The following is a 27176-nucleotide window of genomic DNA, read 5'->3' on the forward strand; positions in this document are numbered from 1 at the left end:
TGACTTATGGCCTATCCAAATGTGAATAATAACAAGCCTGGTTTTAACAAAACTACATTCTGGCACATTCTCTGCTTTCAAGAGAGTGAAATTCAGGATCCAGGAAATTTTTAAGTGGCCCTAAACGTTTGGCAGGTTTTTACAAGTGATGATGAATTAGCCTGACATGGAACAATGGACAATTAAAGCTGGAAGGAACCACAAAATTCATCTACTCAATCACCTAATTTTAGGCTCAAGCTCACTCCTGTATTTTTCTGTTGAGAACCCAGCCTTCCTGACTCTGAGTTTGGTGCTTCTACCACTACAACATGCCGCTTCTGCACTCCTAGGTAAATTGGCCTTAATGTGATGCACATTACCTGTTAATGTGACTCAGTTACCTGGTACCAGGAAAATGTGCAAATGGTTTAAAATTTCTGGCTATTATTTAGAAAAAGCAACCCATCTCCATGTTGAGTAAAAAACAAAAACTAAGTGCTTTTGAAAAAAGCTATAATAAGCAGTTATAGCTAAGGGAAAATGTCAAATGTACTTTTAAAGAACTATGAATAATAAGCTATGTATTTTTTATCTTAAAACAATATATCTTGTTGATGTTACTTATATATTGATAAGACTTTTTAAAATTTTTTTGTTTTTTTAATTTATTTTTTATTAGACTTTTAAACTTGTAAAGCCAAAACACTTTATTTCATTTATTTCCTACTTTCCATAACACCCCTATTTTTCTATCAATGTTCTTCATGATTAACTATGGTTTTATATAATTACTTGCCACTGTGAGATTAAGAATATTATAAGAAAGCATGATTGTCTTGATTCTACAGTTAAGAAAAATAGGAGTATGATAAACTCTCAAGCCATTGAGATGGATATTTTTAAGAAATTTAAGAAAATAGATATTAAGTTAAAGAAATGAATATTATGTTATATTTGTTTAATCCTTTCATAGTTTCACATAACTTATAGGATAAACAAACAAACAAAAAATCCTTCACTTGGAAAAAAAATTAAGTCTGGCTCCTACCCACCTTTATGGTCTCTTTTTTCAATAATCTCATATATGCACCTTTCAATCCACCCGTACCGAAGAATTTGTAGTCCCCTAAACAGGACCTGTTATCTTGTTCTGTGCCTCAGGGTGCTACTGCCTCAGGTTGGAATGCCTTCCAGAAAATCTGAGCTCGTACGTCATCTTTTTACAGAAGACTTCCCCCAACTCTTCAGTTTCTCCTGTGTTCTCACAGCACCCAGGCATAACCCTAACATAACTTGTCCCCAGTACTATAATCGGTTATCTTTCTCATCCAGTGGCTTGTGTATTCCTTGATAGAAAGCATCATGTCTTATTTATTTTGTAATCAAGATATATGCAAAATTTTAGCGCATAGTAGGCTCTCAATAAATGACAGTGCATTAACTTGCCATGCATGTATATGTACTATCCTTTGAAGGAAAATCTAGTTGCCTTGGAAATACTTATTCACAGAATTCACTTGACTCAAGAGTTTGCATTATTGTTCTTTCATTTCTCCCAACATGGCATCCAGGGAGATCCTTTTGAAAGTCATTAAATTTATGCAAAGATGGTCAGTTTCACTCATAGGAAGAAAAATCAAGGTTAAACATATTGAGATACCATTTCTTATCCATCATATTGCCAAAAATTCAAAAGATTGGTAAAATATTCTGTTAACAAGGCTGTGGGAAAACAGATATTCTCATACATCCTAGTGGATGTGCAAAGTGGTGCAACCCCTACTGAGGGAATGCAAAATGGTACAGCCGATATGGAAAACAGTATGGAGTTTCCTCAAAAATTAAAAATAGGACTACCATATGACCCAGCAACCCTACTTCTGGATATCTGTCCCAAAGAATTGAAAACAGGATCTCAAAGGGATATTTGCCCTCCTACGTTCATTGCAGCATTATTCTCAATGGCCAAGAGGTAGAAACAACTTAGCTGTCCATTGACAGATGAATGAATAAAGAAAATATGGTACATATGTACAGTAGAATATTATTCAGCCTTAAAAAGGAAGGAAATCCTGTCATATGCTACAACATGAATGAAACTTGAGGACATTATATGCTAAGTGAAATAAGCCAGTCACAAAAGAACAATACTATACGATTCCACTTGTTTGAGCTGTCTAAAGTGGCCAAACTCATAGAAACAAAGTAAAATGGTGGTTGCCAGGGCCTAGAGGGAGGGGAAAATGGGGAGTTGCTATTCAGTGGGTATAGAGTTCCAGCCATGCAAGATGAAAAAGCTCTAGACATCTGCAGTACAATGATGTGCACATACTGTACTGTACATTTAAAAATTTGCTGAGGGTAGATTTCATGTTAATTTTTACCACAAATTTTTTTTAAATTTTTATTGGAATATAGTTGCTTTACAATGTTGTGTTAGTTTCTGCTGTACAGCAAAGTTAATCAGCTATATGTATACATATATCCCCTCTTTTTCACATTTCCTTCCCATTTAGGTCACCACAGAGCACTGAGTAGAGTTCCCTGTGCTATACAGTAGGTTCTCATTAGTTATCTGTTTTATACAAAGTATCAATAGTGTATTGATCAATAGTGTATATATGTCAATCCCAATCTCCCACCCAATTCATCCCACCCCCCATTCCCCCGCTTGGTGTCTGTACGTTTGTTCTCTATGTTCTCTGTGTCTCTATTTCTGCTTTGCAAATAGGTGCATCTGTACCATTTTTCTAGATTCCACATATATGCATTAATATACAATATTTGTTTTTATCTTTCTGACTTACTTCACTCTGTATGACAGGCTCTAAGTCCATCCATGTCTCTGCAAATGACACAATTTCATTCCTTTTTATAGCTGAGTAACATTCCATTGTATACATGTACCACATCTTCTTTATCCATTCCTCTGTTGATGGACATTTAGGTCGCTTCCATCTCCTGGCTGCTGTAAATAATGCTGCCATGAACATTGGGGTGCATGTGTCTTTTGGAATTATGGTTTTCTCCAGGTGTATGCCCAGGAGTGGGATTGCTGGGTCATATGGTAGTTCTATTTTTAGTTTTTTAAGGAACCTCCATACTGTTCTCCATAGTAGCTGTATCAATTTACATTCCCACCAACAGTGTAAGAGGGTTCCCTTTTCTCCATACCCTCTCCAGCATTTATTGTTTGTAGATTTTTTGATGATGGCCATTCTGACCGGTGTGAGGTGATACCTCATTGTAGTTTTGATTTGCATTTCTCTAATGATTAGTGATGTTGGGCATCTTTTCATGTGCCTCTTGGTCATCTGTATGTATCCACATATAGACATCTCTCTTTGGAGAAATGTCTATTTGGGTCTTCCACCCATTTTTTGATTGGGTTGTTTGTTTTTTTGGATACTGAGCTGCATGAGCTGTTTGTATATTTTGGAGATTAATCCCTTGTCAGTTGCTTCATTTGCAAATATTTTCTCCCACTCTGAGAGTTGTCTTTTCGTCTTGTTTATGGTTTCCTTTGCTGTGCAAAAGCTTTTAAGTTTAATTAGGTCCCACTTGTTTATTTTTGTTTTTATTTTCATTACCCTAGGAGGTGGGTCAAAAAAGATCTTGCTGTGATTTATGTCAAAGAGTGTTCTGCCTATGTTTTCCTCTAAGAGTTTGATAGTGTCTGGCCTTACATTTAGGTCTTTAATCCATTTTGAGTTTATTTTTGTGTATGGTGTTAGGGAGTGTTCTAATTTCATTCTTTTACATGTAGCTGTCCAGTTTTCCCAGCACCACTGATTGAAGAGACTGTCTTTTCTCCATTGTATATTCTTGCCTCCTTTGTCATAGATTAGGTGACCATAGGTGCGTGGGTTTATCTCTGGGCTTTGTATCCTGCTCCATTGATCTATATTTCTGTTTTTGTGCCAGTACCATACTGTCTTGATAACTGTCTTGAGAGCTTTGTAGTATATCTGAAGTCAGGGAGCCTGATTTCTCCAGCTCCGTTTTTCTTTCTCAAGATTGCTTTGGCTACTCGGGGTCTTTTGTATTTCCATACAAGTTGTAAAATTTTTTGTTCTTATTCTATGAAAAATGCCATTGGTAATTTGATAGGGATTGCATTGAATCTGTAGATTGCTTTGGGTAGTGTAGTCATTTTCACAATATTGGTTCTTCCAATCCAAGAGCATGGTATATCTCTCCATCTGTTTGTGTCATCTTTGATTTCTTTCATCAGTATCTTATAGTTTTCCGAGTACAGGTCTTTTTTTTTTTTTAAGTGAAAGAACTTTAAAAAATACCTTTTTGTATTTTTGACAGTACATTTTAAACATGAATCTAATCATGAAGAAACAATCTCACAAGTCCCAAATTTGGTATATTCTATAAAACAAATGTTCTAGACTTGTCAAAAAAAATATCATGTTTAAAAAAATAAAGAAGGGATTCCCTGTTGGCGCAGTGGTTAAGAATCTGCCTGCCAATGCAGAGGACACGGGTTCGAGCCCTAGCCTGGGAAGATCCCACATGCCGCAGAGCAACTAAGCCCATGCGCCACAACTATTGAGCCTGCACTCTAGAGCCCACGAGCCACAACTACTGAAGCCTGTGCACCTAGAGCCCATGCTCCACAACAAGAGAAGCCACTGCAATGAGAAGCCTTCACACCACAACGAAGAGTAGCCCCTGCTCGCCTCACCTAGAGAAAGCCCGTGTGCAACAACGAAGACCCAATGAACCCAAAAATAAAATAAATAAATTTACAAAAAAATAAAAAATGAAAAAATAAAGGATTATTCTAGTCTAAAAGAAACTAAAAGACATAATAACCTAATACAATTTATAAATCTTAAGCCTTCGTTGGATCCTGAATTTTTTTTTAAATATATCGATAAAAATCATTTTTCTAGTTATTACTGCTGGGTAACAAAATATCCCAAAACACAATGGCTTAAAAAGAAAACAGTAATTATTTTATTATCACTCATGATTTCTGTAGGTCAGAATTCAGGGAGGGCTGGACTGGGTGGTGATTCTGGCCTTCAGTGTCTCATGAGGTTGCAGTCAGACGGTGACTGGACCTGGAAAACCAGGCAGCGAGCTGGCAGGACATCTCTTCTCAGTGTCTCAGGGCTTTTTCATGTGATCTCTCCCCAAGGGCTTCTAGGGGGCTTCCTCACAGCAGGAGGGCCTCAGGCAGTCATGCGGCTTTAGGGCTTATCAAGCATCAGAGCAACCAAGGCAGAAGCAGAACTGCCTGGGATTCAGAAGTCACAGCAGCATTTTTGCTTCACGAAAGCCTGACCACATTCAAAGGGAGAATTAGATTCCATCTCTTTATGGGGAGTGACAAAGTTCTAGAAGAGAGAGAAATTGTGGGAGGCCATCTTTGGAAAATATAATTTACCACAGACAATTATGCAACAATTAGGGAAATTTAAATATGGACTGCACAATAGATGATACTGAAATATGTCTTCCTAGATGTGATGATATTTGATTTTACAGTAAAATGTACGTGTTCTTAGATGATGCATGCTAAGGGATTTAGTGGCAGTGTCTTGCTGTCTGCAACTTATTTTCAAGTGATTTAGCGAAATAACAGGTATATTTAAGAGTGAAGGAAACACAGAACATGCAAAGCAAATGTAGTGAAATGTAAGCAACTGGAGAATAGGTGAAGGATATACAGATGTTCATTGTCCTAATTTTTTGCTTTTCTATAGATTTATAACATGTTTCTCAAATAATTGAGTGGGAAATAATGCAAGTCCGATTACATTATTTCTCTGCTCACATCCTCCAAACCTCTCTCTTCAGAGTAGATGCCAGACTCCTTACCATGACCTACAGGACCTGTGTGATCCGAACCCTTACCTCCCTGATATTATCTCCAGGCAGAGGGAACAGCAAGTACAAAAGCCCCGGGAGTGTGCTTGGCATGTTTTAGAAACAGCAGGTAGTTTACAATGTCCTATTTTAATTGATGCCTCTTAAACATCTTCTTCATAAATCTTTGTGTACGCATTGTTTCTGGTTTGATGTGAAACCTCAGTTCCCTGCCTACTCACTTCTTTCTTGGTTTAGGAACTTCAGCCCTAGAAGAACTCAGTCAAAGCCAGATCATTTCTCACTACCCCCCAAAATGCCTGAGAATTCTGTTTAGGAAAGGGAAAAGATCCAGCCAGGAAAATTTAAGAAGGTTCCCAGTTACATTCAAATTGGAATTTCACCTATTTGATATTCCCCTCAGGATGCCTGGTATCGTTTCAATCTTACCTCCAAGGCATATTGTATTGTATTGTTTTTGAGGTTTAGATTGTCTAAGCATGCCCTGTAGTAACTAGTAGCTTCTTAACAAGATTTTACTTTGCAGGATTTAATCCACTGGCTTTCTTGCTTGGCTGCCTTTGGCTAAAGCTCAGTGTTTGGTTAGACCTCCCTTGCCTGTGGCCCTATACCATGGTGCTGCCTATCATAGGCATTAGTAATTTCCTGTCTTGGCTGGAGGCCCTCACAGAAGCCATATTTTCATTGCATATATTTGTTCCTGATGTTTTGGTCTTAGGTCTCAGCAGAATTGTGGTTCTTTCTGAAGGTCATATGATACTGTTTTCAGGGGAGGTATTAGTCCCACAGATAATTGGGCCTTTTGATTTCCAAGATGAGTAGGTTGGCCACATCTTTCCTTCCAAACCAGTGAACACTGTATTAAGTAGGGCTTGTTGGTAAATTCAGTGTGTCAGGAACTCACAGCCAGATAAGGGGCCAATGAGCGAATAATAACAACAACACAGGTACCTCTTATTAGAAGCCAGATATTTAATAGACATTAGAAATCAAAGTTCAAAAAATATTACCAGGCTATCTGAATGCTCACTGTACTGGCATCAGTAAAGTGAGCAAACCCCAGGTGAGATTGCTATCCGTAGTGAAACAGGCTAAGACATTCCTTTGGAGGAAACGGGACAGTTAAGTGCCAGGGAGGCTTGGCTAGGTGTCCTCTGTCCTAAAATTATAATTCTGAGGTGGCCATTTTCCAACTTGGCAAGCCTTAAAAAATAAATCTTCACATCCTTTAACACTGTAATTCCACTTCTAGGAATCTATCCTAGATTTAGAAAAAAGTGTTAATTGTAATGAGGAAAGAAAATGGAAATAAATGATGTCCAACTGAACGGAAATGTATAAATAAATTATGTCCACTTAGGTTATTATGCAGATTTTAAAATTTATGTGTATGAATAATTAGGCAATAACATAAGAAGTAACAGATATATTATGTATAAATAGGGTACAAAAGTATCAAAATTTTGTTTTAAAAAACTATACATAAACTATACATACTGAAAAGAATTGTATCTTTGGATGTTGAAATTTTGGTATTTTTCTTTCTGCTTTTCTGTATTTTATATTTTTCTTTTTTTTAATATCTTTATTGGAGTATAATTGCTTTACAATGTTGTGTTAGTTTCTGCTGTACCACAAAGTGAATCAGCTATACGTATACATATATCCCCATATCCCCTTCCTCTTAGGCCTCCCTCCCACCCTCTCTCTCCCATCCCTATAGGTCGTCACAAAGCATGGAGCTGATCTCCCTGTGCTATGCAGCAGCTTCCCATTAGCCATCCATTTTACATTTGGTAGTGTATATATGTCTATGCTACTCTCTCACTTCGTCCTATAATTTTTCTTTAATGAGTTTCCAACATCTTTTTTTTTTTTTTTAATAAATTTATTTATTTATTTATTTTTGGCTGTGTTGGGTCTTCGTTTCTGTGCGCAGGCTTTCTCTAGTTGCGGCGAGCGGGGGCTACTCTTCATCGCGGTGCGCGGGCTTCTCATTGTCGTGGCTTCTCTTGTTGTGGAGCACAGGCTCTACACGCGCAGGCTCAGTAGTTGTGGCTCATGGGCTTAGTTGCTCCGCGGCATGTGGGATCTTCCCAGACCAGGGCTTGAACCCGTGTCCTCTGCATTGGCAGGCAGATTCTTAACCACTGCGCCACCAGGGAAGCCTCCAACATCTCTTTTAACAAGAAGGGTAAAGCACTGATTTTTAAAGTACTAACACAAGAGTTCCTATTAGCAGAGAATGATCAAACCAGTTTAATTATGAATTACCATTTATACAAATTATTTTAAGACAAGGGTCTCATATTAGGGGATTTGGTTCAACAGTACTTTTTGAGTATCTTTTTCTTCAAATTTCAAAATATTAACACCTTGTAAAATTCCATAGGATAAGAGGTGAAACACTAATAATTATATTTCTGTAATTCTGCTTTTTCCCTTTAACAAGTATATGGACTGAAGCAAGAGCAAGGCAATAAGCAAGAAGGGCCCTTGAGCAGGAGGGAAAGAGACAAAGGGAACCTGCTTTGTACTAGGCCATGCTTTTTAGAAGGGACCTTATTTCATTCTAGCAACAATTCCGTGAGGCTTTGTGTATATCATCTTATTTGACCTTAACAGCAATCCTATGAGGCATGTCATAGATGAGGAAACTGGGGTTCAAAGAGATTCCCTAATTTGACCAAAGATAAACATATAGTAAGAGAAAGGTCCTCCATGTGCTTTGTTAATAGAACACCCATGACCCACACTCAGAGCCTTGAATAGCCTCATTTTTAAACAGAATTAAGCCACACTTCTTAGTCTGGTTTCTCATCCTAAGGGACATATTACACACAAACATTAGAACATGAGAGAAAGAACACGAGAGTAATGGCAGTGGGAAATGAAAGCTGACAAAGGAGTAGGACACCCCCCCCCCAAAAAAAAAACACCTATTACAAAGCACCCAAAAACTCAAAAAGCATAGTTATGTGGTAGTATAGAACAATTTTATGACAAGACATGCAACTCTATGCAGTGCTGAGGTAATTGTTATATTCAATACTTTATTTTCCGTATACTCTGTAATACAGGAGGAATGTCATACCTACAAGTTATTTTGCACAAAGTTCATCCTAATTCTCTTCTCCAAGGGTTCTGAATGGATGAGGTGGTTGCTTTTGTTGTTTTTGTTATACTTAAGAATCTAGTAGAAGACTTACAAATACAAGGTGATTACTAAACTGAGGCCCCTCAGAATAGACAGTATCCAAATATAGAACTTGTTTTCTGTTTAAGTAAAAGCCAAGAATAGACTTAACAGCTACTTAGTTATTGATATACCTTGAAATATTTTGCTAGAACAATGTAGAAATGGAATTGAAACATCAAGTGAAGCTTTCTGTGCTACTGTGGTTTCAATTGAACGCTGCGCTTTGTATAAACACAATTTTTGTGGTTTAACTTCAGGCTGTTCTCTGCGGTCTTCCCATATAATGGGAATGCGTCAGAAGCACAGCTTCTCTTCCTGTGTAGGCTGGAAACTGTTAACTGCGAAGTTTGGAGATAGTCTCACAGAGCTCTTTGCCATATGTTAAACTAAACTTGATATGAAAAATATCATATCAGTTTCCAGTTTCCCAGAGCATTAAGAAGAAAAAAAAAAAAGGAGCTCAAGCTTTATAAATATAAAAAGCATCTGTCTGCACAGGAAATTCTACTGTGTTATTTTGCAAATGATCCCTACTTATATTTACAAGAGAAGTCAGATCTGATGAAGTAGTGATACAGAGGAAGTGGCGCGCCATTTTGTTCAGAATTTTTTAATATATATATTCTTAACTCTGAATGGCGCCTGGACTGTGAAGTAACCATCACTGAACAACGCTCTCAGCAGCGCTGCCCAGCGCGCTCCTAACCATCTATGCTTCCACGTGAAAGGAGATGGAATATTCTGATAGCATGCTGCTAACTTAAACATTTCTGTCGGATGTCATTTTTTGTGTTTCAATGCTCCCACCACTCTTTCCAATTCAGGAAGACTCATGAGCATTCACAAAATGTTTGGCACAGTTTTCACTCTGATTTTTTTTACTTCTCCTTGACTCTCTGAGCCTCTGCATAGACACTCATCCAGATGCAAATATCCTTGAGTTCATCTTCAGTAGCCTTTTTAAGAATCCCTTTCTGTGACTTCCTTTCTACCTGCCTCCCCATTGTCACCTCTAATTTTGACATTTCTTTTGCTCTGAACCACCATTCCATGGCCCTCATAAGATTAACAGCTGAAACCCATACCCAGAACCCTGGTCATTCATCACAGTCTACGGAGGACTTCATGCTGCCTTTATAATATACCATATATTTACCCGCAGCCCTCTCTCAGACTTGGCTATACACCCTTTGGCTCACTTCATCAATTCAGTGCTCCAGCATTTAGCCTTGATCTCACTGATTGTTTTCTTGCCTCACAGAGAGTACCTAAAGACTTCCACCTAAATCTGTCTGCCTTTTTTATCTAATAGCCTATCCATGCCAGTACTACCAGCTAAACTCTCTTTAACCATGAAATGATAGTTTTTCTTCTGATTTCTTCTTTTTCACACCTTTATCTTGCCTAGTTTTCACTCAGTGTTCATTCTTCTACTAACTTAAGGCTTCTCTTGCTCTCAGTTCCATTTACTTCCCTTCTTTCTTCCAATATCATATATTAATAACTATTACTCATCCATCACCAAGTATTGCCCGCTTTTACTATTTTCACTGGTTTAAAAGTTGCTGTCTCTTCTATTAAGCTTTCACTTGCAGTTCCCTAAATAATTTTGAAAATATATATTAATCTCTCCGTGTGGTCTTGATGCTCTAGTCTTAAGACGAAGAAATAGAACCACTTCCTCCACAGGAGTCAGAAGGAGGGCACTCATGGTATACTGATAATTTTCATTAAAGGAAATTTCTAATTTTCAAACTCCCTCAATTACTTCAGTATTTGTCTCTTTTATATCCTATTCTTCGTCCACCTGAACAGAGTGTACTGTAATTCAATCCAGTTCTGACACTAACCACCTGGCATTAGCATCAGACTCCACAGGTTTAAGGGCCTGGTTCTCAAGAAAACTGCCTTTACTTCAGATGCCAGCCCCAGGTGGCCGGGGGACATGCCCCCATCCCCCGGCCACCCATACTTCTGACCAACTGGCTACAAATTCAGGTGTCCCCACTATCTCTTCAAGTTCAATAATTAGCTGGAATGACCCACAGAGACTCAGGAAAGCACTACAATTATGATTACAGTTTTACTATCAAGGATACACAGAGGGCAAGGTTTGGGAAAGAACCGCTCATGGGGAAATCAGGGCATGTCACCCTCCTGGCATATCAATGTGTTCACCAACCAAGAAGTTCCACTGACCTTCAGTATCCAGGGTTTTCATTGGGATTTCATTACATTCGCATGTTTCATTAAATCATTGGCCACATGATCGAACTCAATTTCCAGCCCTCTCCTTCTTCCTCTCCTTCAGAGGAGCTCAGTTTGATATCACATGGTTAAAGCTTCAAACCCTCTAATTACATGATTGGTCTTTCTGGCTTAGCCTATCCCTATTTGGAGTCATCTCATTAGCATAAGCTATGTAGGGCCCAAAGCATAAACTATTAGGACCCACCATGAATAACAAAGAACTTCTATCACTAGGGAAATTCTAAAGGATTAGAGTTTTCCTCCCAGGAACCAGAGACAAAGATCAGTCAAATTCTTTAGTAACAACAATCCTCAAGATGGTGAATAGCCGAAGATTTTTTTACCACTTCCCTTGCAAGACAAATGGTCCAGGCTCTCACTCTGAAATTTAGGATTTAACAGCTTTTATCTTTGGACCTCAGATGAAACTGAAACTAAAATAATTGCATTTTCACATCCTCTTAATTGTTCATTGGCTAAGCTGCATGATTATGCAAAAGCCAGCAGATCTGTGGCTTCTATGTTTGTCAGTCTGTGGCTTCTATGTTTGTCAGGCTGGGATAAGGGAATCTGGACTGAGTTTGGAAACTCAGAAGCCTAGGCCCCAGTCTGCACAGATGTACCACAGAGGATTTCATTCAAATGGGAGGTCCTGCCAGTTACTCGGGGTAGTAAAAGGGTGGCTAAGGCACCTCCTCACTCACAGAGCCTCTGTCCTAGCTTGAGTTTTGCAGAGTTTTGCACATCTCTCTCCCTCTTCTTTCCTAGCAAAACTCTCTCATAAAACTAGTTCTAAGGAGAAAGCACATGACACAAAATAGTTTAATGAATTGTTTTGTTACACTTGGTATTGAAAAAGAAGATGAACCCTTTTTTAAAAAAGTATTCATCTTCTCTGTGATGGCTAATTTTACAAATTCCATGGTAGGCCAGGATAACATTTAATGCTGGATAAACGTTATTGTAGATGTTTCTGGGAAGATACTTTTTGATGGGATAACATTTAAGTTAGTAGGTTGACTAAATCAGATTACCCTTCATAATGTGTGTTAGCCTCATCTGATCATTAAAGGCCTGAATGGAAGAGGAAAGGCCAGAAAAAGAGGAAATTCTGCCAGCAGACTGTCTTTGAACTTAAACTGAAACTCTTCCCTGGTACACTGGTATGTCTCCAGGATATCCATCTACCATCTATATATATATATGTACACACACACACACACATATACGCGCATGAACACGTCCTTTGGTTCTATTTCTCCGGAGAAAGCTAACTAATACACTCAATACTGTGTAATAACACAATATCAAGTGTCCATAATTGATTAGTATAAATGTGTTTTTATTCTACATACCAAAGAAATAAATTATACTTACCTGCTCTAATAATGAGCATGTTGGTATTTATGGTCTGCTTTCTCACCTGAGCCGTCTGACCATGAAAGGGGAATGGTTACAAACCATCTCTAGGCCTTTACATTTCCCATGAAGTGCCTTGTTCTCTATCAATTTTTTTTTCCTGCATTCTTACTCAACTGGCAAATGAAATGAGGCACAAAGGAGTAAGACTTTTATACTTTACTTCAAGGATAGTAAGTATGAATCACCAAATTTCTGTACAAAATATCCTACTGGTTTCTTATGTTTCTTAAGAAATAACAATGCTAAAGAAACATGTAATGGGAAATAGCCACTCGGTTACATCTCCAAAGCGCATTAAAATGTAATTGAAACATAATGGATACATATGCTAAAGTGTATTTTTAAATGCCTATTGAATTTCAAGGAATACTTGAAGTGTTTTATCATATTTATTGAATATTCTAGAAAGCATTTTACTTCATGTATATATGCAAATGAAAACATTTTAATAGTCTCTATTCATTTTAATTATTTTATAAATAAGAAAAGCTTACCAAATTTAGTTCACTTTAAAAGGAAAAGAAATCAACTACCAAAAATTAGCATAATATGTAAGATTTGAAATGATAAATCTGTCAATTAAAGTCAATAAGTACAAGATTAAATCAAAATGGTAAATAATTTTATTATATATTTAGTATAAAATATATAATTTTATAACATATATGAATGTGCATATATGTGTGTATACATGTGCATATATGTGCGTGTGTATTTAGATGTATAGATCTATAAATACAAAAAAACGCTCTAAGATATTGTTACTTCTTATTAACTGGTTTTTTAATACCATTTAGAACTTAAAAGCAATGGATTTGATAAGTTTGGAAGGCAAGGAGAGTTAGCTGAACTAACTCTTACATGAGTGCAATTGTTTATAACAAGTTTAACCTGAAATTAGAGTCAACAAACCTAACGGTTTTGAGCACTCACTCGATACCTGTATACAATTGCTTGGCCTCATATTAAAGTGGCTTTTAACTTCACTTTCTGTTAACTCCAAAAAAACTGTCAATTCTAGAAATATTTATTTAATTTTGTTCAGTTTCTTTTTAATTTAATAATAATAATGTTAATATTATCATTGCTTCTATTTTCTATGTATCTAACATTTCTCTAAAGTTGAGCAGCCTTACCTCCCAGTTTATAGTGATAACAGTTTACGTGTAAATAGGGAAGATTTTCACTTATGCAGATGGGCCTCAAGACATACAAACAGACACTCAAAGAGAAAGAGAAAAACTCAAGAGCATACACACACACACACACACACACACACACACCCCTACCCATTTGATCCTCTGCTTACAGAATGACAGACAAGTGAGTTCATTTTCCAGATAGAGTTAACTCATTCACATGTCATTTAAAAAAATAGAATGGAAGTCTTGCTAGATACAGTAAACCTTTCCCTGCCTTCTAACTCGGACTGTTCTGCACATGATTTGCTTATCTCCTTGTGCTCTAATAAACTGACGTCCACAGAGTATAGGGCACTTCACATTAGATGGTTCCAGTCAGTGATGCTAATGTTCATATATCAGCTTTTTGTAGGTTTTTCTTTCTTCATCTTCAGAGATAAAGCTCAAGATATTAGCCATTTCTGGCTGCTGTTCTCTGCCAGATAAGTCAGTGTAGTGGAGTGTGAGAGAGTCTAGGCTTTGCATCCAGATAGGCCTGGGTTTAGATCCTAGCTCAGCTGTCTTCTAGGTATCTGGCTTGTCTGACTGTAAAATGGGGATCGTAATATCCACCTCCTTATGCGTGATGAGATTAAAAATATATAATAGCCACCACATATTGAGCATTCAATATATATGTGTTCCTTGTCACCACCCTCTACAACATTCACACTAGAAACCTTGCACCATCCTGCTTCTGACCTCTTCCTTTCTGTCATCTGTGATCTAGGCATCTACATAACCAGGAAGGTTTGAATTATGTCTGAACCAAAAGTCAATGATTATAATAGAAATGTTTATTAGAATAAATAATTCTAAGTGTACACTATTAGCAGAATAAAGAATGTAAGTCTAAGGGCTGATCAATTTTGACCTTTAAGTAGGTAATATTTGAGATGGTCCTTGAAAGGTGGATAGAATTTAGCCTGAAAGACACATAGGTAGAGAAACATTCTTTTTTTTTTTTTTAATTTGTTTTTGTTTTTGTTTTGACTGCATTGGGTCTTCATTGCTGCGTGTGGGCTTTCTCTAGTTGTGGCGAGCGGGGGGCTACTCTTCATTGCGGTGCACGGGCTTCTCATTGTGGTGGCTTCTCTTGTTGTGGAGCACGGGCTCTAGGCGCGTGGGCTTCAGTAGTTGTGGCACATGGGCTTAGTTGCTCTGCGGCATGTGGGATCTTCCTGGACCAGGGATCAAACCCATGTCCCCTGCACTGGCAGGCGGATTCTTAACCACTGTGCCACCAGGGAAGTCCCAAGAAGCATCCTTTACAGAGGAAATGGATACCTGGCCTAAAGCATGAGCATTTGGAGAATAAGGAGTAGTTCCATTTGTTCCTTAGAGAGTGTATGTGGGGGAAGATAAAACTCAAGAAGGAATATGGGCCTGTTTCATCAAGGATTCTGAGTGCCAGGTAAAGGAGTTTAACTTAGTGGAAAATAAGGAGTTGTTACTATTTTCTAAGCAAAGGAGTTTTGCTTTAGGAGGATTTTTCTGGTGTTAGCATAAGGGATATAACAGAGTTGGGAGAAATAAAAGTGAATAGATCATTCAGGAAGTTATTAGAGTGGTTCAGGCAAAAAGTAACAGGGCCTAACCCTTACACATTGCTAGTAGGAGTGTAAGTTTGTACAATCCCTATGAAAGGCAACTTGGCAATATCTATCAGTATTACAGATGCACATATTTTCCTCAGCAATTCTACCTGCAAGAATTTATGCTCAGATATACTTGCAAAAGAGTGAACTGATGCACACACAAGGTTATTCATAGTAGCATAAAAATCACAAGGACCCATTGGCTAATTAGAGAAATCCATACAACAGAATTATAGTACATCTATACAATAAGAATGAGGAAGTCCCTTATGCACTCATTGAACAATTTCCAAGATTTAAGTTTAAAAAAATCAAGGCATAAAACTGTGTGTACAGTTTGCTTCCATTTGTGTTTTAAAAATAAAATAGAAGAGGAGGAATACATATACATACTTGGTTTTGTTACATAGAATATTTCTGGAAGAACACACACACCAATGATATTGGTGGCTTCTTGGTAAAAGAACTGAGTGACTGAAAGACAGGAGGAAGAAGAAGATTTTTTACTGCATAACTTCTTGTGCCTTTAGAATTTTATATGATGCAATATTACCTAGCCAAAATAAGTTTTAAAAGCAGTGAGGCCTAAAGTCAGAGTGGTAGCTATACGGTTAGAGAGAGAACGTATCAGAAGTTGGTAGTGAGGGATAAACTTTTATAAAGGAAGAATGTAGACGTCCAAGAACAGAAATATGTGGAAAGTCTAGTACTAGGTTTGTGCACTTTAAGCAGAGAGAGAAGTTAAGAAATCATGCATTGCAGCCTGAGCCTTTGGGGAATATAATTATCATACCATCTTTACAAATGAAGCATCTGAACATGTGGACGTTTACTGCTTCACCCAAAGTAACAAGTGAGTGTCATAATAGAGGTCTATGTAAAGCTTTAAATGGGAGCGATATTTAGAAAAGTATAGAAAATTCCCTTCATAGTTGGAAGGGACAGGAGAAACCTGCCCTCCTCCCCTCTGCCCAGTAATCCACCAAATAAGGCAAATTTTCTTATTCAGCAGGCACTATTCCCTAGACGTTGGTGTTTAGTGAAACCACTTCTAAAAACCCTTGCAGTTCTTTCAGAGTTCTGTCTGAGGCTTGCCTGATTGTCATGGTGATGGTGATGGTGATGGTGATGGTGATGATGACGATGATATCCAGGCAAATATTTTTAGAATTTTCCTTTAAGTCACTATGAAAATGTTGACCTTAGTAGAAGATGGAATCTACACTTCAAATTTCGTAACCTCACTAAATCTCCTTGTACCTGTTATGTGTAGTTCTGGGTAGTTGCTGCTGTGTGAAAGGGTTGACAGTTTCAGAAAGGAAACATTTTAAAACTCCAGTTCTTCTTAAGCTGATTTACCTAACTCCTCAGATAATTCACTTTTAGAAAATGTAACTCCTCATTACATAACAGTCTTACTTATAGATTTGTATCTATAAATAAGTTATTTTAAAGGACTTACAGCTTAAAGCAATAATAAGAAATTATAGACCAGATGTGGGGTTCCTAAAACAATTTTCTTTTAAATAGATACTTGGTTTAGTTACAATCTTTTATGACCTTATCACCTTTTAGAAACCTCTGTCATGGTATTGTTCTCACTACAGTTGAAAGAGGCCCTCCACCTGCCAGCAGCTTTGGCAGTAGGAGGCCTCTAGCTGTGCTGACTCAGAAGGGTTTGGAATCCTTTCTATTTCTTCTCTTTACCCATCTCTTCAGAAACGCCCTTCTAGCTATCTTGCTTTTAATTAAGTTTCATTCGGCACCTTAGCTGACTCTTATATCTGGGTTGGTCTCCTTCAAAGCCCTGAAAGAACTGCTTCACTTCTGCTATCTTATGCCAAACATTTTATTCTTAAAATGTCTTTTTTTTAGTCAAAACAGTAAGCTGTGGCCTGTGTAGGCCCAGTCAAGCAAGCCCTGGTAGTTTTCCTCTCACTGAAGGTATAGAGACCTCAGTGACTCGGTTAATAGCTGGTGAGTGTTTATTCTTTAGTATTGTTCTTTCTTGTCCTCTGAGTCCTCACTGTCTACATAAATTTCTGTACAAAATAGATGCTCCCAAAATCTGTCCGCATTTTACAAATCACTTTATTAGAGGGCCTGCCTTAAAATAAATAATTAAAAAGAAAATTTTTTATGTTTTTGAATATTCAGAAACTTGACAACAATTAGTTCCTAGCTTTTAAAAACCTAGCTTTTGGGGACTTTCCTGGTGGCGCAGTGGATAAGAATCCGCCTGCCAATGCAGGGAACACGGGTTCGAGCCCTGGTCCAGGAAGATCCCACATGCCGCGGAGCAACTAAGCCCGTGCGCCACAGCTACTGAGTCTGCGCTCTAGAGCCCGCGAGCCACAACTAATGAGCCCTTGTGCCACAACTACTGAAGCCCACGCGCCTAGAGCCCGTGCTCCGCAACAAGAGAAGCCACTGCAAGGAGAAGCCCGCGCACCGCAACAAAGAGTAGCCCCTGCTCGCCACGACTAGAGAAAGCCCGTGTGCAGCAACGAAGACCCAATGCAGCCAAAAATAAACAAAAATTAATCTTAAAAAAAAAAACAACTAGCTTTTCTCTACAAAATAAACATACTTCTTTGGCATGGTTATTTTTGTCCCCAGGGTGAATTCAGCTTTATGAGCAAACAGCTAATTGAAACCTCCTGATGATGAAGATGATGTTTGTGATTACCTAAATGCAATTCGTTCACATATGAGCCAAAATCAGATTTTCATGTGGGTCCATTAACTTGAAGGATTCTTTTTTTTTAGTTGTCAGGTTTTTTTCCGTTAAATTAAACACCTTAAGGGAGGTTTAATTTCATCTCCTCTCTACATCTTCATTATGCTGTGGAGGCAGTGCTTTAAAACTAAGAAACAAAGTGTTTTCCACTAGGAAAAAAAAAAAAAAAGGTTTTCATTGCAAAATTGAATATAACCTTTGTACTACGTTGCTGCTTAAATAAGGATTTCTCTTAATTAATCATTTTTAAATCTATCATAAGCTGTAACTATTCATTATCCTGTCACTTTGTAAGTCTAATAGAACAAGAACAGCTGTTGTCTAGTCTCTAAATAACTGCAACAGAGTCTTTCAGAGTGATGCAGAGACAATATCAGAACAGCACACCCAAGATACACAATGCAAAATTCACTGAAAATTGGTGGTCTGAGAGCTGTAAGCACTCTTGTGCGTGTAAACATTTGTTCAGCAGCTGAAGTAATGGCAATGCATTAAACCAATAGAATTACTTCCTCTGGCACCCAAAAGAAATGTTAAATCATTAGCTTGTAATAAAAGGGCTGAACTTGCAGTTCTGAATGTATAACCAGAAAAATTAAGTGAGAGACATAAATGTTATAAAAAAGACAAATGTTCCAAGCTAAATTGCTTTAAATTACATTGACCTCATCGCTGTACCTTTGAAACCTGTCCCTAATTGAGAGCAATTGATTTACCCTTCCAGCTCTCCTGTAAAGCCCATCAGATCCCACATTCAAAATGTTAAGGGTCCCTTGCCAAATTATTCTGCAATTGAGCTTTCCTTTGAGATTCTTAAATGATGACTCAGGCACAAGCCAGGTAGAAAAACGGCACTCAATGAATTTAAGTCTTAAAAATGAAAGTGACATTTTTTTTTTTACTTCTATTGGGCAAGGTGATAAAATTAATGAAAATGATTTTTAGCATAAAACAGTTGTAACAGCACAAAAATATGGAAGATATTAGCAACAAAGTGAGCTGTGAGTGAGACCACCGTGAAAAAAATTTCTAATGTCTCACCCACGTCCCAGATAAAATGATCAAAGTTTCTGGAAATAAGGAGAATTTGTGAGGAGGATTTTTGGAGAGAGCTGGGCTGTGCAGAGCGCATGATCCCCACCACTTTCTACCCAGAGGAGAGCAGGGGGTGAAGGACTGCCCTCCTGCTCATCTCAGCTCTGGCGTGAGGGTCACCAGAACAGTCAGAGAGCTCTTGGTATGTGTTCCCAGAAGAGGGACATACTGGGCTGGTGTCTGCCTCATGACTCATAAAACTAAAGCATGAGAGAGAGACTGGCTAAAATGGTCTTTGTCAAAAGAGGAGGGAGCCACATCTAAGAGTATGTGCCCTCTTTTCCAAAGTCAGATCAAAGGCCCCTAAATCTCAGGGCCCAGATGTAGAATTCTTAGTAGGAATGTTACCTGGGAATCTTTTGAAAAGGGCTCCTGACAAGGAACTGAGGGAGGCACTAGCCTTGTAAAGGAAATTGCATTGCTGGGGGCTAGGAGGAGTATCTCCAAAGATCTCAAATGGCTTTACACATATGCCACCTTTTGACACATTATCAATCACGTAATAATCCCTGTCTCCCTCTCCCTCCTTCATCTCCGCATCCCAAACACTAAGGGATCCGAAGCCTCAGCCAGCAAGGTGAAGAATGAAATCACCCACTGGAGAAGAATCAATCAGGCTCTCTTCCCAGCCTCTCTTGCAGATTCTCTCCTATACCAGGTCGCAGCTTAGAGACAGGAGAAGATTTAATATTGCAACAAGTTGGGAGTTTTATTTTCTGGACCAGGAGATTTAAACTACTAAATCAAGACTGTGTTAGCAACTTAAAGCTGCATGAGAGCGCTCTGTTCACTGAAGAAACTAGGGAGGCCATGCTGCCTTCCCTAGCCTTCATCCAGGGATAAGGGGAAAACCGCCCACACTGAATAAACGTTAAAGGGACGGTGCAAAAAAAGCGATGGGTTACTTTAATGATTATATCCCATGAATCTGAAGTGTTTAATGTATGAGTTACACAATGATTTTTAAGATCGCAGATGTTATATTTGTAGTTGCTCCCCTTTGACGAGGCATTTTCAATGGAATGGTGGGAACAAAAGCCAGATTACAAAGGACTGAAAAGTGAATGGAAATGAGGAGTAAAGACAGCACATATATGCTGCTCCTTTGAAGACCTTGGCTGGGAAGGACAGTGTCTAGAAAAGAAAAAAACTCGAGAGCCTAAGATGAGAGAGACTCAAGCATGTTTTCAGGCATTAGGGAAGGACCAGTAGAGAGGATTAAAAATAGAGGAAAACACAGGAATAAGTGATAGAATGAGATCTCTTGGGAGTTGAAAGTAGATGGGATAAAAAGCACTTGGAGATATATTAGTCTTGAAAACAAAATGGAACACCTCTGCCTGACACTGAAGGTGTCAGGAGGAATTTTTAGAAGACAAATATCTATGGAGATAGGGGTAGAAAGAGAGGGGTAGGAAAGAGAGGGGTAGGAAGTTGAAAGAGTTCCTGCCTCATGACCGTTACTCCCCATTAATCATGGGGACAAACTAGGGAGATTAGGGAGAGTGGAGACTGAGCAAAAGGCCTCAGAGAAGAATGAGAGTTTGAAATAGCTGCTGAAGGAAACTGAAGAGCAAGGAGATAAAGAATGAATAAAAAGAATAGCCAGTAGTATGGAGAATTCCACTGAAATTGGGGACCCTGTGCTTACGTGACCTGAATAGCTCCCGTTGTATATTTTTTTCTCTAGCTGTGCTGAAAAGTTCATATGTGGCTGTGAAGAAATTGAATGGAAAATTAATCCAAAGTCTCAGACCTGCAGAGCATTGAAAGCAAAAAGAAGGTTGGGAATCTGAGGGTGATAGCGAGAGAGAAGTTCAAATTATTGACCCTAGCTTGCCTAGTGGAGGAAGTGATCAGATGAACATTGACAGATGCAGAAAAAAATGAAGGGATTAAGAGACTAGAGGTATAGATAAGGTTGATGAGCTGCTGGAAGGAAGCTATAAATGAGAAATGATGTTCCTGCAAAACCATAGTAATATAACAACAAAAGCAATATTTATTAAGCAATTACTGTGTGTCAAGCAGTGCTTTAAATGTTTTGTTTGATTACATTTAATCATCAGAACAACCGTGTGAGGTAGTTACTATTATTCTACCCCTTTTTTTCCTTTTAATTAAGTAAATTAAAGTACTGAGAGTTTAAATAACTTGTTAATTCAGTATGTGGCAGAGCCCACTTTCTTAACCACCATGCAGGTCAAAGTTAAAGTCCTAAAGATATCGTTTATTTACAAAGGAAGGAAGTTTCACAGGAAACAGAAGGAAATGGGTGGTAAAAAAAAAATAAATGGAGACTGGGAGGGCAGAGTTCCGCGGAAAGAGTAGAGCAAACGGGGACAAAGTTGTTAAGAGACAAGAATAAATCATTGAGGAGGCTCACAATTTGAATGGTGCTGAAGGATTACCAGAATGAATGGCACTGTAAAAACAATTGACCCTAGATTTCCCAACTTTTTAAGCAAGATTATTGGTGCCAACTCAAGGCACATACTATGTATCATAGGCAGCTCAGAGAATAAAGTTGAAGAAGGCCCCATGACAGCCCCCAAGGAACTTACAATCTAGACACAAATAAAACAAGCACTTTTTAAAAGCATAATACAAGTCAGAGTAAGAAAATGTCAGAAAGACTAAACTGTAATGCTCTGGCGCTCAAATTTTTTAAAGACTGCATTTGCCTAGAAAGATCCGAAAAGGTAGCTAGATGTGACCCTGTGGATACCTAGGACAGACAGAACTAGAAAAGTGAGGCAGTGTATTCTAGAGAGAAGAAACTGCATAAACAAAGCGTGGAGGTAGGTGAGTCTAGGGAACACTGGGGAGCAGTAAGCAAAGCAACTGACTGGTACCCGGAGCACAGATAAGACAGGAAAGGTAACCTGAGATCATGGTGTAATTTAGGATGACATCCTGAATTCTACTTAATTCACAAAGCAGTGAGGAACTATTAGATGGCTTGAACTGGGAAATTATAGAATTGGAGGTTCAGGCCCAATGCCTCATTAGAAGAGTCTTCTCCTCAGAATTTTTAGCTTATTTTCCAGAAAGAGACAAACTCATGTAATGAAGTACCATCTTGACAGTGGTGAAACTCATATATTTTTCATGGTAATAAAACTTCCACAGTTCGATCACTACCCCATAAAAATAAACTGTTTGCCTTATTTTTTCCCCTAAAGAAGTTAATTACAGAATGCTTGTCCTCTTCCAGACAATATTTTAAATGCTATGAAATAAAGTAAAAATGAACATGAAAAGCAGCCTATTAAGTAGAGAAGTTATAAGACAATATGTATCTGAAATGTACATGAGGAAACAGAGAAGAATTTTGCTTTGGTAAAAAAACAACAACAACACAGGATTGAAGGGGATTTAGGAACCAATTGCGCATGTCTATACGGACCAGTTCTCTTTTTGGCAATCTTCTACGTGTCTCCACACGTATGTCAGCAGTGCAGAAGCCCTCCAAAGGCATAGCCAAGGGCACTTACCAAATTGTTCTTTGTGCCATGGTTAGCTCTAAGCCTAGAACATCAAAATATTCATAAACTTGACATGTTCTTTTTTTAAAATGTATTCAAAAGGATCACTACAGAAAAGCTGATGGCTTTTGGTGAACAAAATCTTTTCTATGGGAATAAACAATGGGTCTGGCCAGTTTTCCTCAAATCATATTCCAATGGCACCTGCATCTGGACAACTAGGGATGATTCTCTAAAATGCAGGTACCAGGCCACCCTCCAGACCTAGAAAATCAGAATCTCTGAGTGTAAGACCTGGCGATCTGAACTTTTATAAACTTCCTAGGTGATTTGTATATATGCTAAGGCTTTTGAACCTTTGGTCACCTGGAAGGATACCAAACAAAACAAAACAAAACAAAACTGGTTGGCTAAAGGACAGAGGTAGGAGGAAAAAGTTTTTTCACTGTAAACTCTTTTGTGTCTTTTGAATTCTAAATTTTTTCACAAAAAAGACTTAAAAAGAATGAGCATCGTATTTATATTGCACCCCTCCAGAACCAATCGGAGCATCTGGCAAATAGGATAAGAAAAATGTTTGTGGATTTTAACTAAGCAGCATGGTCATAAATGGCATAGCTTATAGTAAATATTATAAGTGACATACATTTTTTACACCCTAACTTCCTCTCCCCTCCCCCCTGACCTTCTCAAAACAAACAGAATAATTACTGCATTGTCAACTGCTTTTGCACCAGGACCCATGTTTTGCTCCTTATTCTTCTTGGTAGTGATTCTTCCATCTCCAATACCTGGAACTTATCAAAGGCTGGAAAGTATAGATAAAGCTTCCCACATCTTTCTCTTAGCCATACTCTTACAACTCGTATCTGTTTCCTTTCTCATAAATGCCAGTATATATGATATTTGGCATTTACCATTTGCCTTTTATAGAAAAAAAATCATAGATAAGTATCTTGTTATACAAATCTATGTTTATCGGGCTAGAATTTTTTTCAGCCGTTAATCAGATAAACTTTATGTCTTTGGCAGTTTCCAATGATTTGAGTTTTAAGCGGCTGATTAGTCTTTTGCGTAACAAGGAGAATTGCTTGCGGTTTGCTTACAGCAAAAAACTGTTATAGAAATGCAACTGTAACTTCTTTTGACATTTTCCTTCTCATTGGATTCTGCATGTATAGTAAAGATAACTTATTTTGACACATTCAATCCTTTTTTTTTTTAAACAAAACAAAACCCCTTAGTTCTGAAACACTCTTAAAATTATAAAGGCATCTTCTTTAGGAAACAACTAATATCTACTTTCCCTGAAATGGCAACCTTGTCAAGCTGCTTCTTTGTTTCTTTCTATTCCATGCAAACATTGCTGTCAGGTGAGGAACTGCCAAGAAGTAAGGTGACACTATAGTTGTCACAGATCAGAACAGAAGAAGAAATACTATTTGGAAAGCAAGCTAATTTTTGACCAAAACCTTCTCCTTATATATCTGTTCCCACCTGTGCTGTTGCTTGCTGTGCATACCTTCCTAACAAAAATAATAAGAAAACTTGGAGAGGTGACATGTTCAGCAAAAGATATGTACAATGTTCCATGTGTAGAGAGACTATTGTGATTCACCCCCCAATAAAAGTTTAAAAAGAAATTGAAGTGTTTTATGTCCTGACCAATTATATATTCCTTTTATGGCCTTGTATTTCTTTAGGAGCACAAAACAAATCCCAGGCTTGAGTCCAAAGCCTAAAAGTGTCATGAGGTGATGTGCATTACAAAACCATCACTTTGAAGCAGTCCTTTGGCTTATGGTACACTTTGTATTATGTTAAAGTTGATATACAAAAATAGAATTGAAAACCTAGGAAAGTTTCCCTGGTCGGAGGTTAAGTAGCTTTTCTTCTACAGGATTAATTTCAACACCTTATAAGTATTACCTTAATTCTTGCCAATCAGGTTCAGTCTCAGCAAAAGCAATGTCATCAACCAGCTCATACTCACTTTGGGTCACTTCTGTTTTTACCAGAGAGAGAAGCATTTTTTACTTTCTACACTCATACAAGTAAAAAAGTGGCACTCTGCTTTAAATGTCACAGCATAAAATGCTTTCCAAGGTTGAAAAGTAAATTCAAAGGGAGGTCAAATGTATTAGTATCAGAAAGTCAAACAGTATCTCTAAGTTTTTCATTTTCTGTCCAATGCAGATATTAAAGTGAAATATAGACACAGATTTTTTGATAAATGTTTCAGAAAAATAAAGCGATAAATTTGAATTAGTGGCTAACTAGGTTAACATATTTTTTTTACATTGTATGAAAAAATTTAATAGAAAGGCACTTGAAATATCATTTTGCCATTGTTATTGGGCCACACTGAAAAATGTAGCATATTAAACAAATGATGAAAGACTGCTTCGAACGGTTATCAGGAAAGAACTTCCACATTTAAGTATGATTTTCTTAAATCTCTCAATAGACTACTGTTTTGATAAATTTTGGAGGAAACGAAGGAGGGGGTGAGAAAGGTCAAACAATTGAAGCTACTATAAAAAATAACCAGAAAGTTAGGTTTTAAAAGTCTCATTTTTCACAAATACCCCAAATGGTAAAAGTCTTACTTATCAATTCCATGACTGTATCAGTCTGCTGGTAGCTATTTAAAATCACCCTTAAAGTATTTTGTCTGTGAAAGTTCTAAGATTTAAAATATATTCAGACAGAGTGAACAGAAACACGATTAAATATTCTTGATCACACTTGAAGCTTTTCATGTTAAAGTCTGTGATTTGTTCTATATAATATAGGATATTACTGTTTCCTTTTACTCATAATTGTAAGTAATTATATTTTTTCTGATTCTTCATATCAAAACTTTCTCATCTCTGCCACTTAACCTCAATAAGTTTTCTTAAATACTTCTCTCAGCCAGTCTCTTAATGAATGAACCTATTATATTCATTATTATGATGATTATAATAACCATTATTACTATTCATTCATATGACGTTATATATTTTAGGAGCATACTATTATCCCATGAATTACTTTTATGATCTCTTTATAGCAGCATAAATGCCACAATGGTTTTCATTGCCATTGAAAATCTCATGCAGAATTATTTCCATTTGTCAACACTAACCAACAAAAGCTATTTGCATTCACTTTAAACAGTAGCTTTAAAAATGCCCATTGTACATTCCTGACCAATTTAATTAAACCTAAAGAATTCAAATTTATTTTATTATAAAAAGAGCCCCATGTTTGCTATAATTTTTTTTTCAATGCGTGGATTCAATCTAGGACACCTGCTTCCATAGGAATAGTTTATCTAGCCAAGCACTGAAAACTCTTCTTAAAGGAGGTATTTAACATTGGAAATAGTAGACTCAATAAATATGGAAAAGGGTTTCAGAGTGTCATCGATGGAAAATAGTTGATAGTTCTTTTAGTAAAAATTCATTCACTAGTCTTTTGTCATTATGGCCTCTAATAAATACAAATCAGAGGATATTCAGTTAATGCTAATAATCACAATTCATTGATTATTTCTATCCATTAATTCTACATACTATGTTACAAATCAGATTAAGTTGATTGAAATTACAAAATCTCAACCTCCTGCTGCCTCAAATTATGAATAGTTCACATATCATGAAGCCACTATGTGTGAACATCTAGGATGTGTTATTCAGCATCAGTCGAATTGCACCAACGTGGGTCTGTGGCAGTTGGACTCATTTTTTGTTATGAAATACATTAAAACCTTAGGAAAAAAATGCTCACCAAGTCTTGCTAATAACACATCCTCCAGAGTGCATTGATATAGTTAGAGTATTTGAGATATGTCCAAAATTCAAAAACGTTTCATGAACTGAAACCCTGTGCAAAGACTTCTTAAGAAAAACTAGCATTGCTGTGATTGCACTGTCCCCTAGGGTTAAAATAACTTGTGTTTACACTGAAGTTCATTTGCCTTTTTCAGATCAGCATTTTCATGACCCATTTGTCTAACTATGGGAATGACCGACTGGGATTATATACATTTGTCAATCTAGCCAACTTCGTGCAGAGCTGGACCAACTTGCGACTTCAGACTCTGCCTCCAGTGCAGCTGGCTCATAAATATTTTGAGCTCTTTCCTGATCAAAAAGACCCTCTCTGGCAGGTAAGACTGGGTCAATGATTGGTATTATTAATGAATCCCACAAACATATCTTGGAGTTTTATGAGGTAATCCAAATCTGAAAAGTGAAGGCATCCTGGGGAAAACATAACGTACATTTTGTGTGTTAGTAGATTTGAGAAACTTCATAGTGGGCCATATCCTCTGTTCCTGTGCCCATTAGAAACTATGGAATTCTGAAAGCTCAGTGAGAGGTTCAG

The 27176-nt window shown here is 37.5% G+C and overlaps 1 protein-coding gene across 1 annotated transcript in view; it reads left to right on the forward strand.

The window, feature by feature from the left end:
* Positions 1–27176, forward strand: part of LOC132366636 (bifunctional heparan sulfate N-deacetylase/N-sulfotransferase 3) — a 145265-nt gene that overhangs the window by 87488 nt on the left and 30601 nt on the right. The window contains exon 6 of the mRNA XM_059924233.1: positions 26776–26958. Within this exon, the coding sequence (XP_059780216.1) occupies positions 26776–26958 (183 nt within the window). The remainder of the gene's footprint in view (positions 1–26775; positions 26959–27176) is intronic.

The sequence above is a fragment of the Balaenoptera ricei genome, chromosome 5, assembly GCF_028023285.1.
Source record: "Balaenoptera ricei isolate mBalRic1 chromosome 5, mBalRic1.hap2, whole genome shotgun sequence".
In the NCBI taxonomy this organism is placed as follows: domain Eukaryota; kingdom Metazoa; phylum Chordata; class Mammalia; order Artiodactyla; family Balaenopteridae; genus Balaenoptera; species Balaenoptera ricei.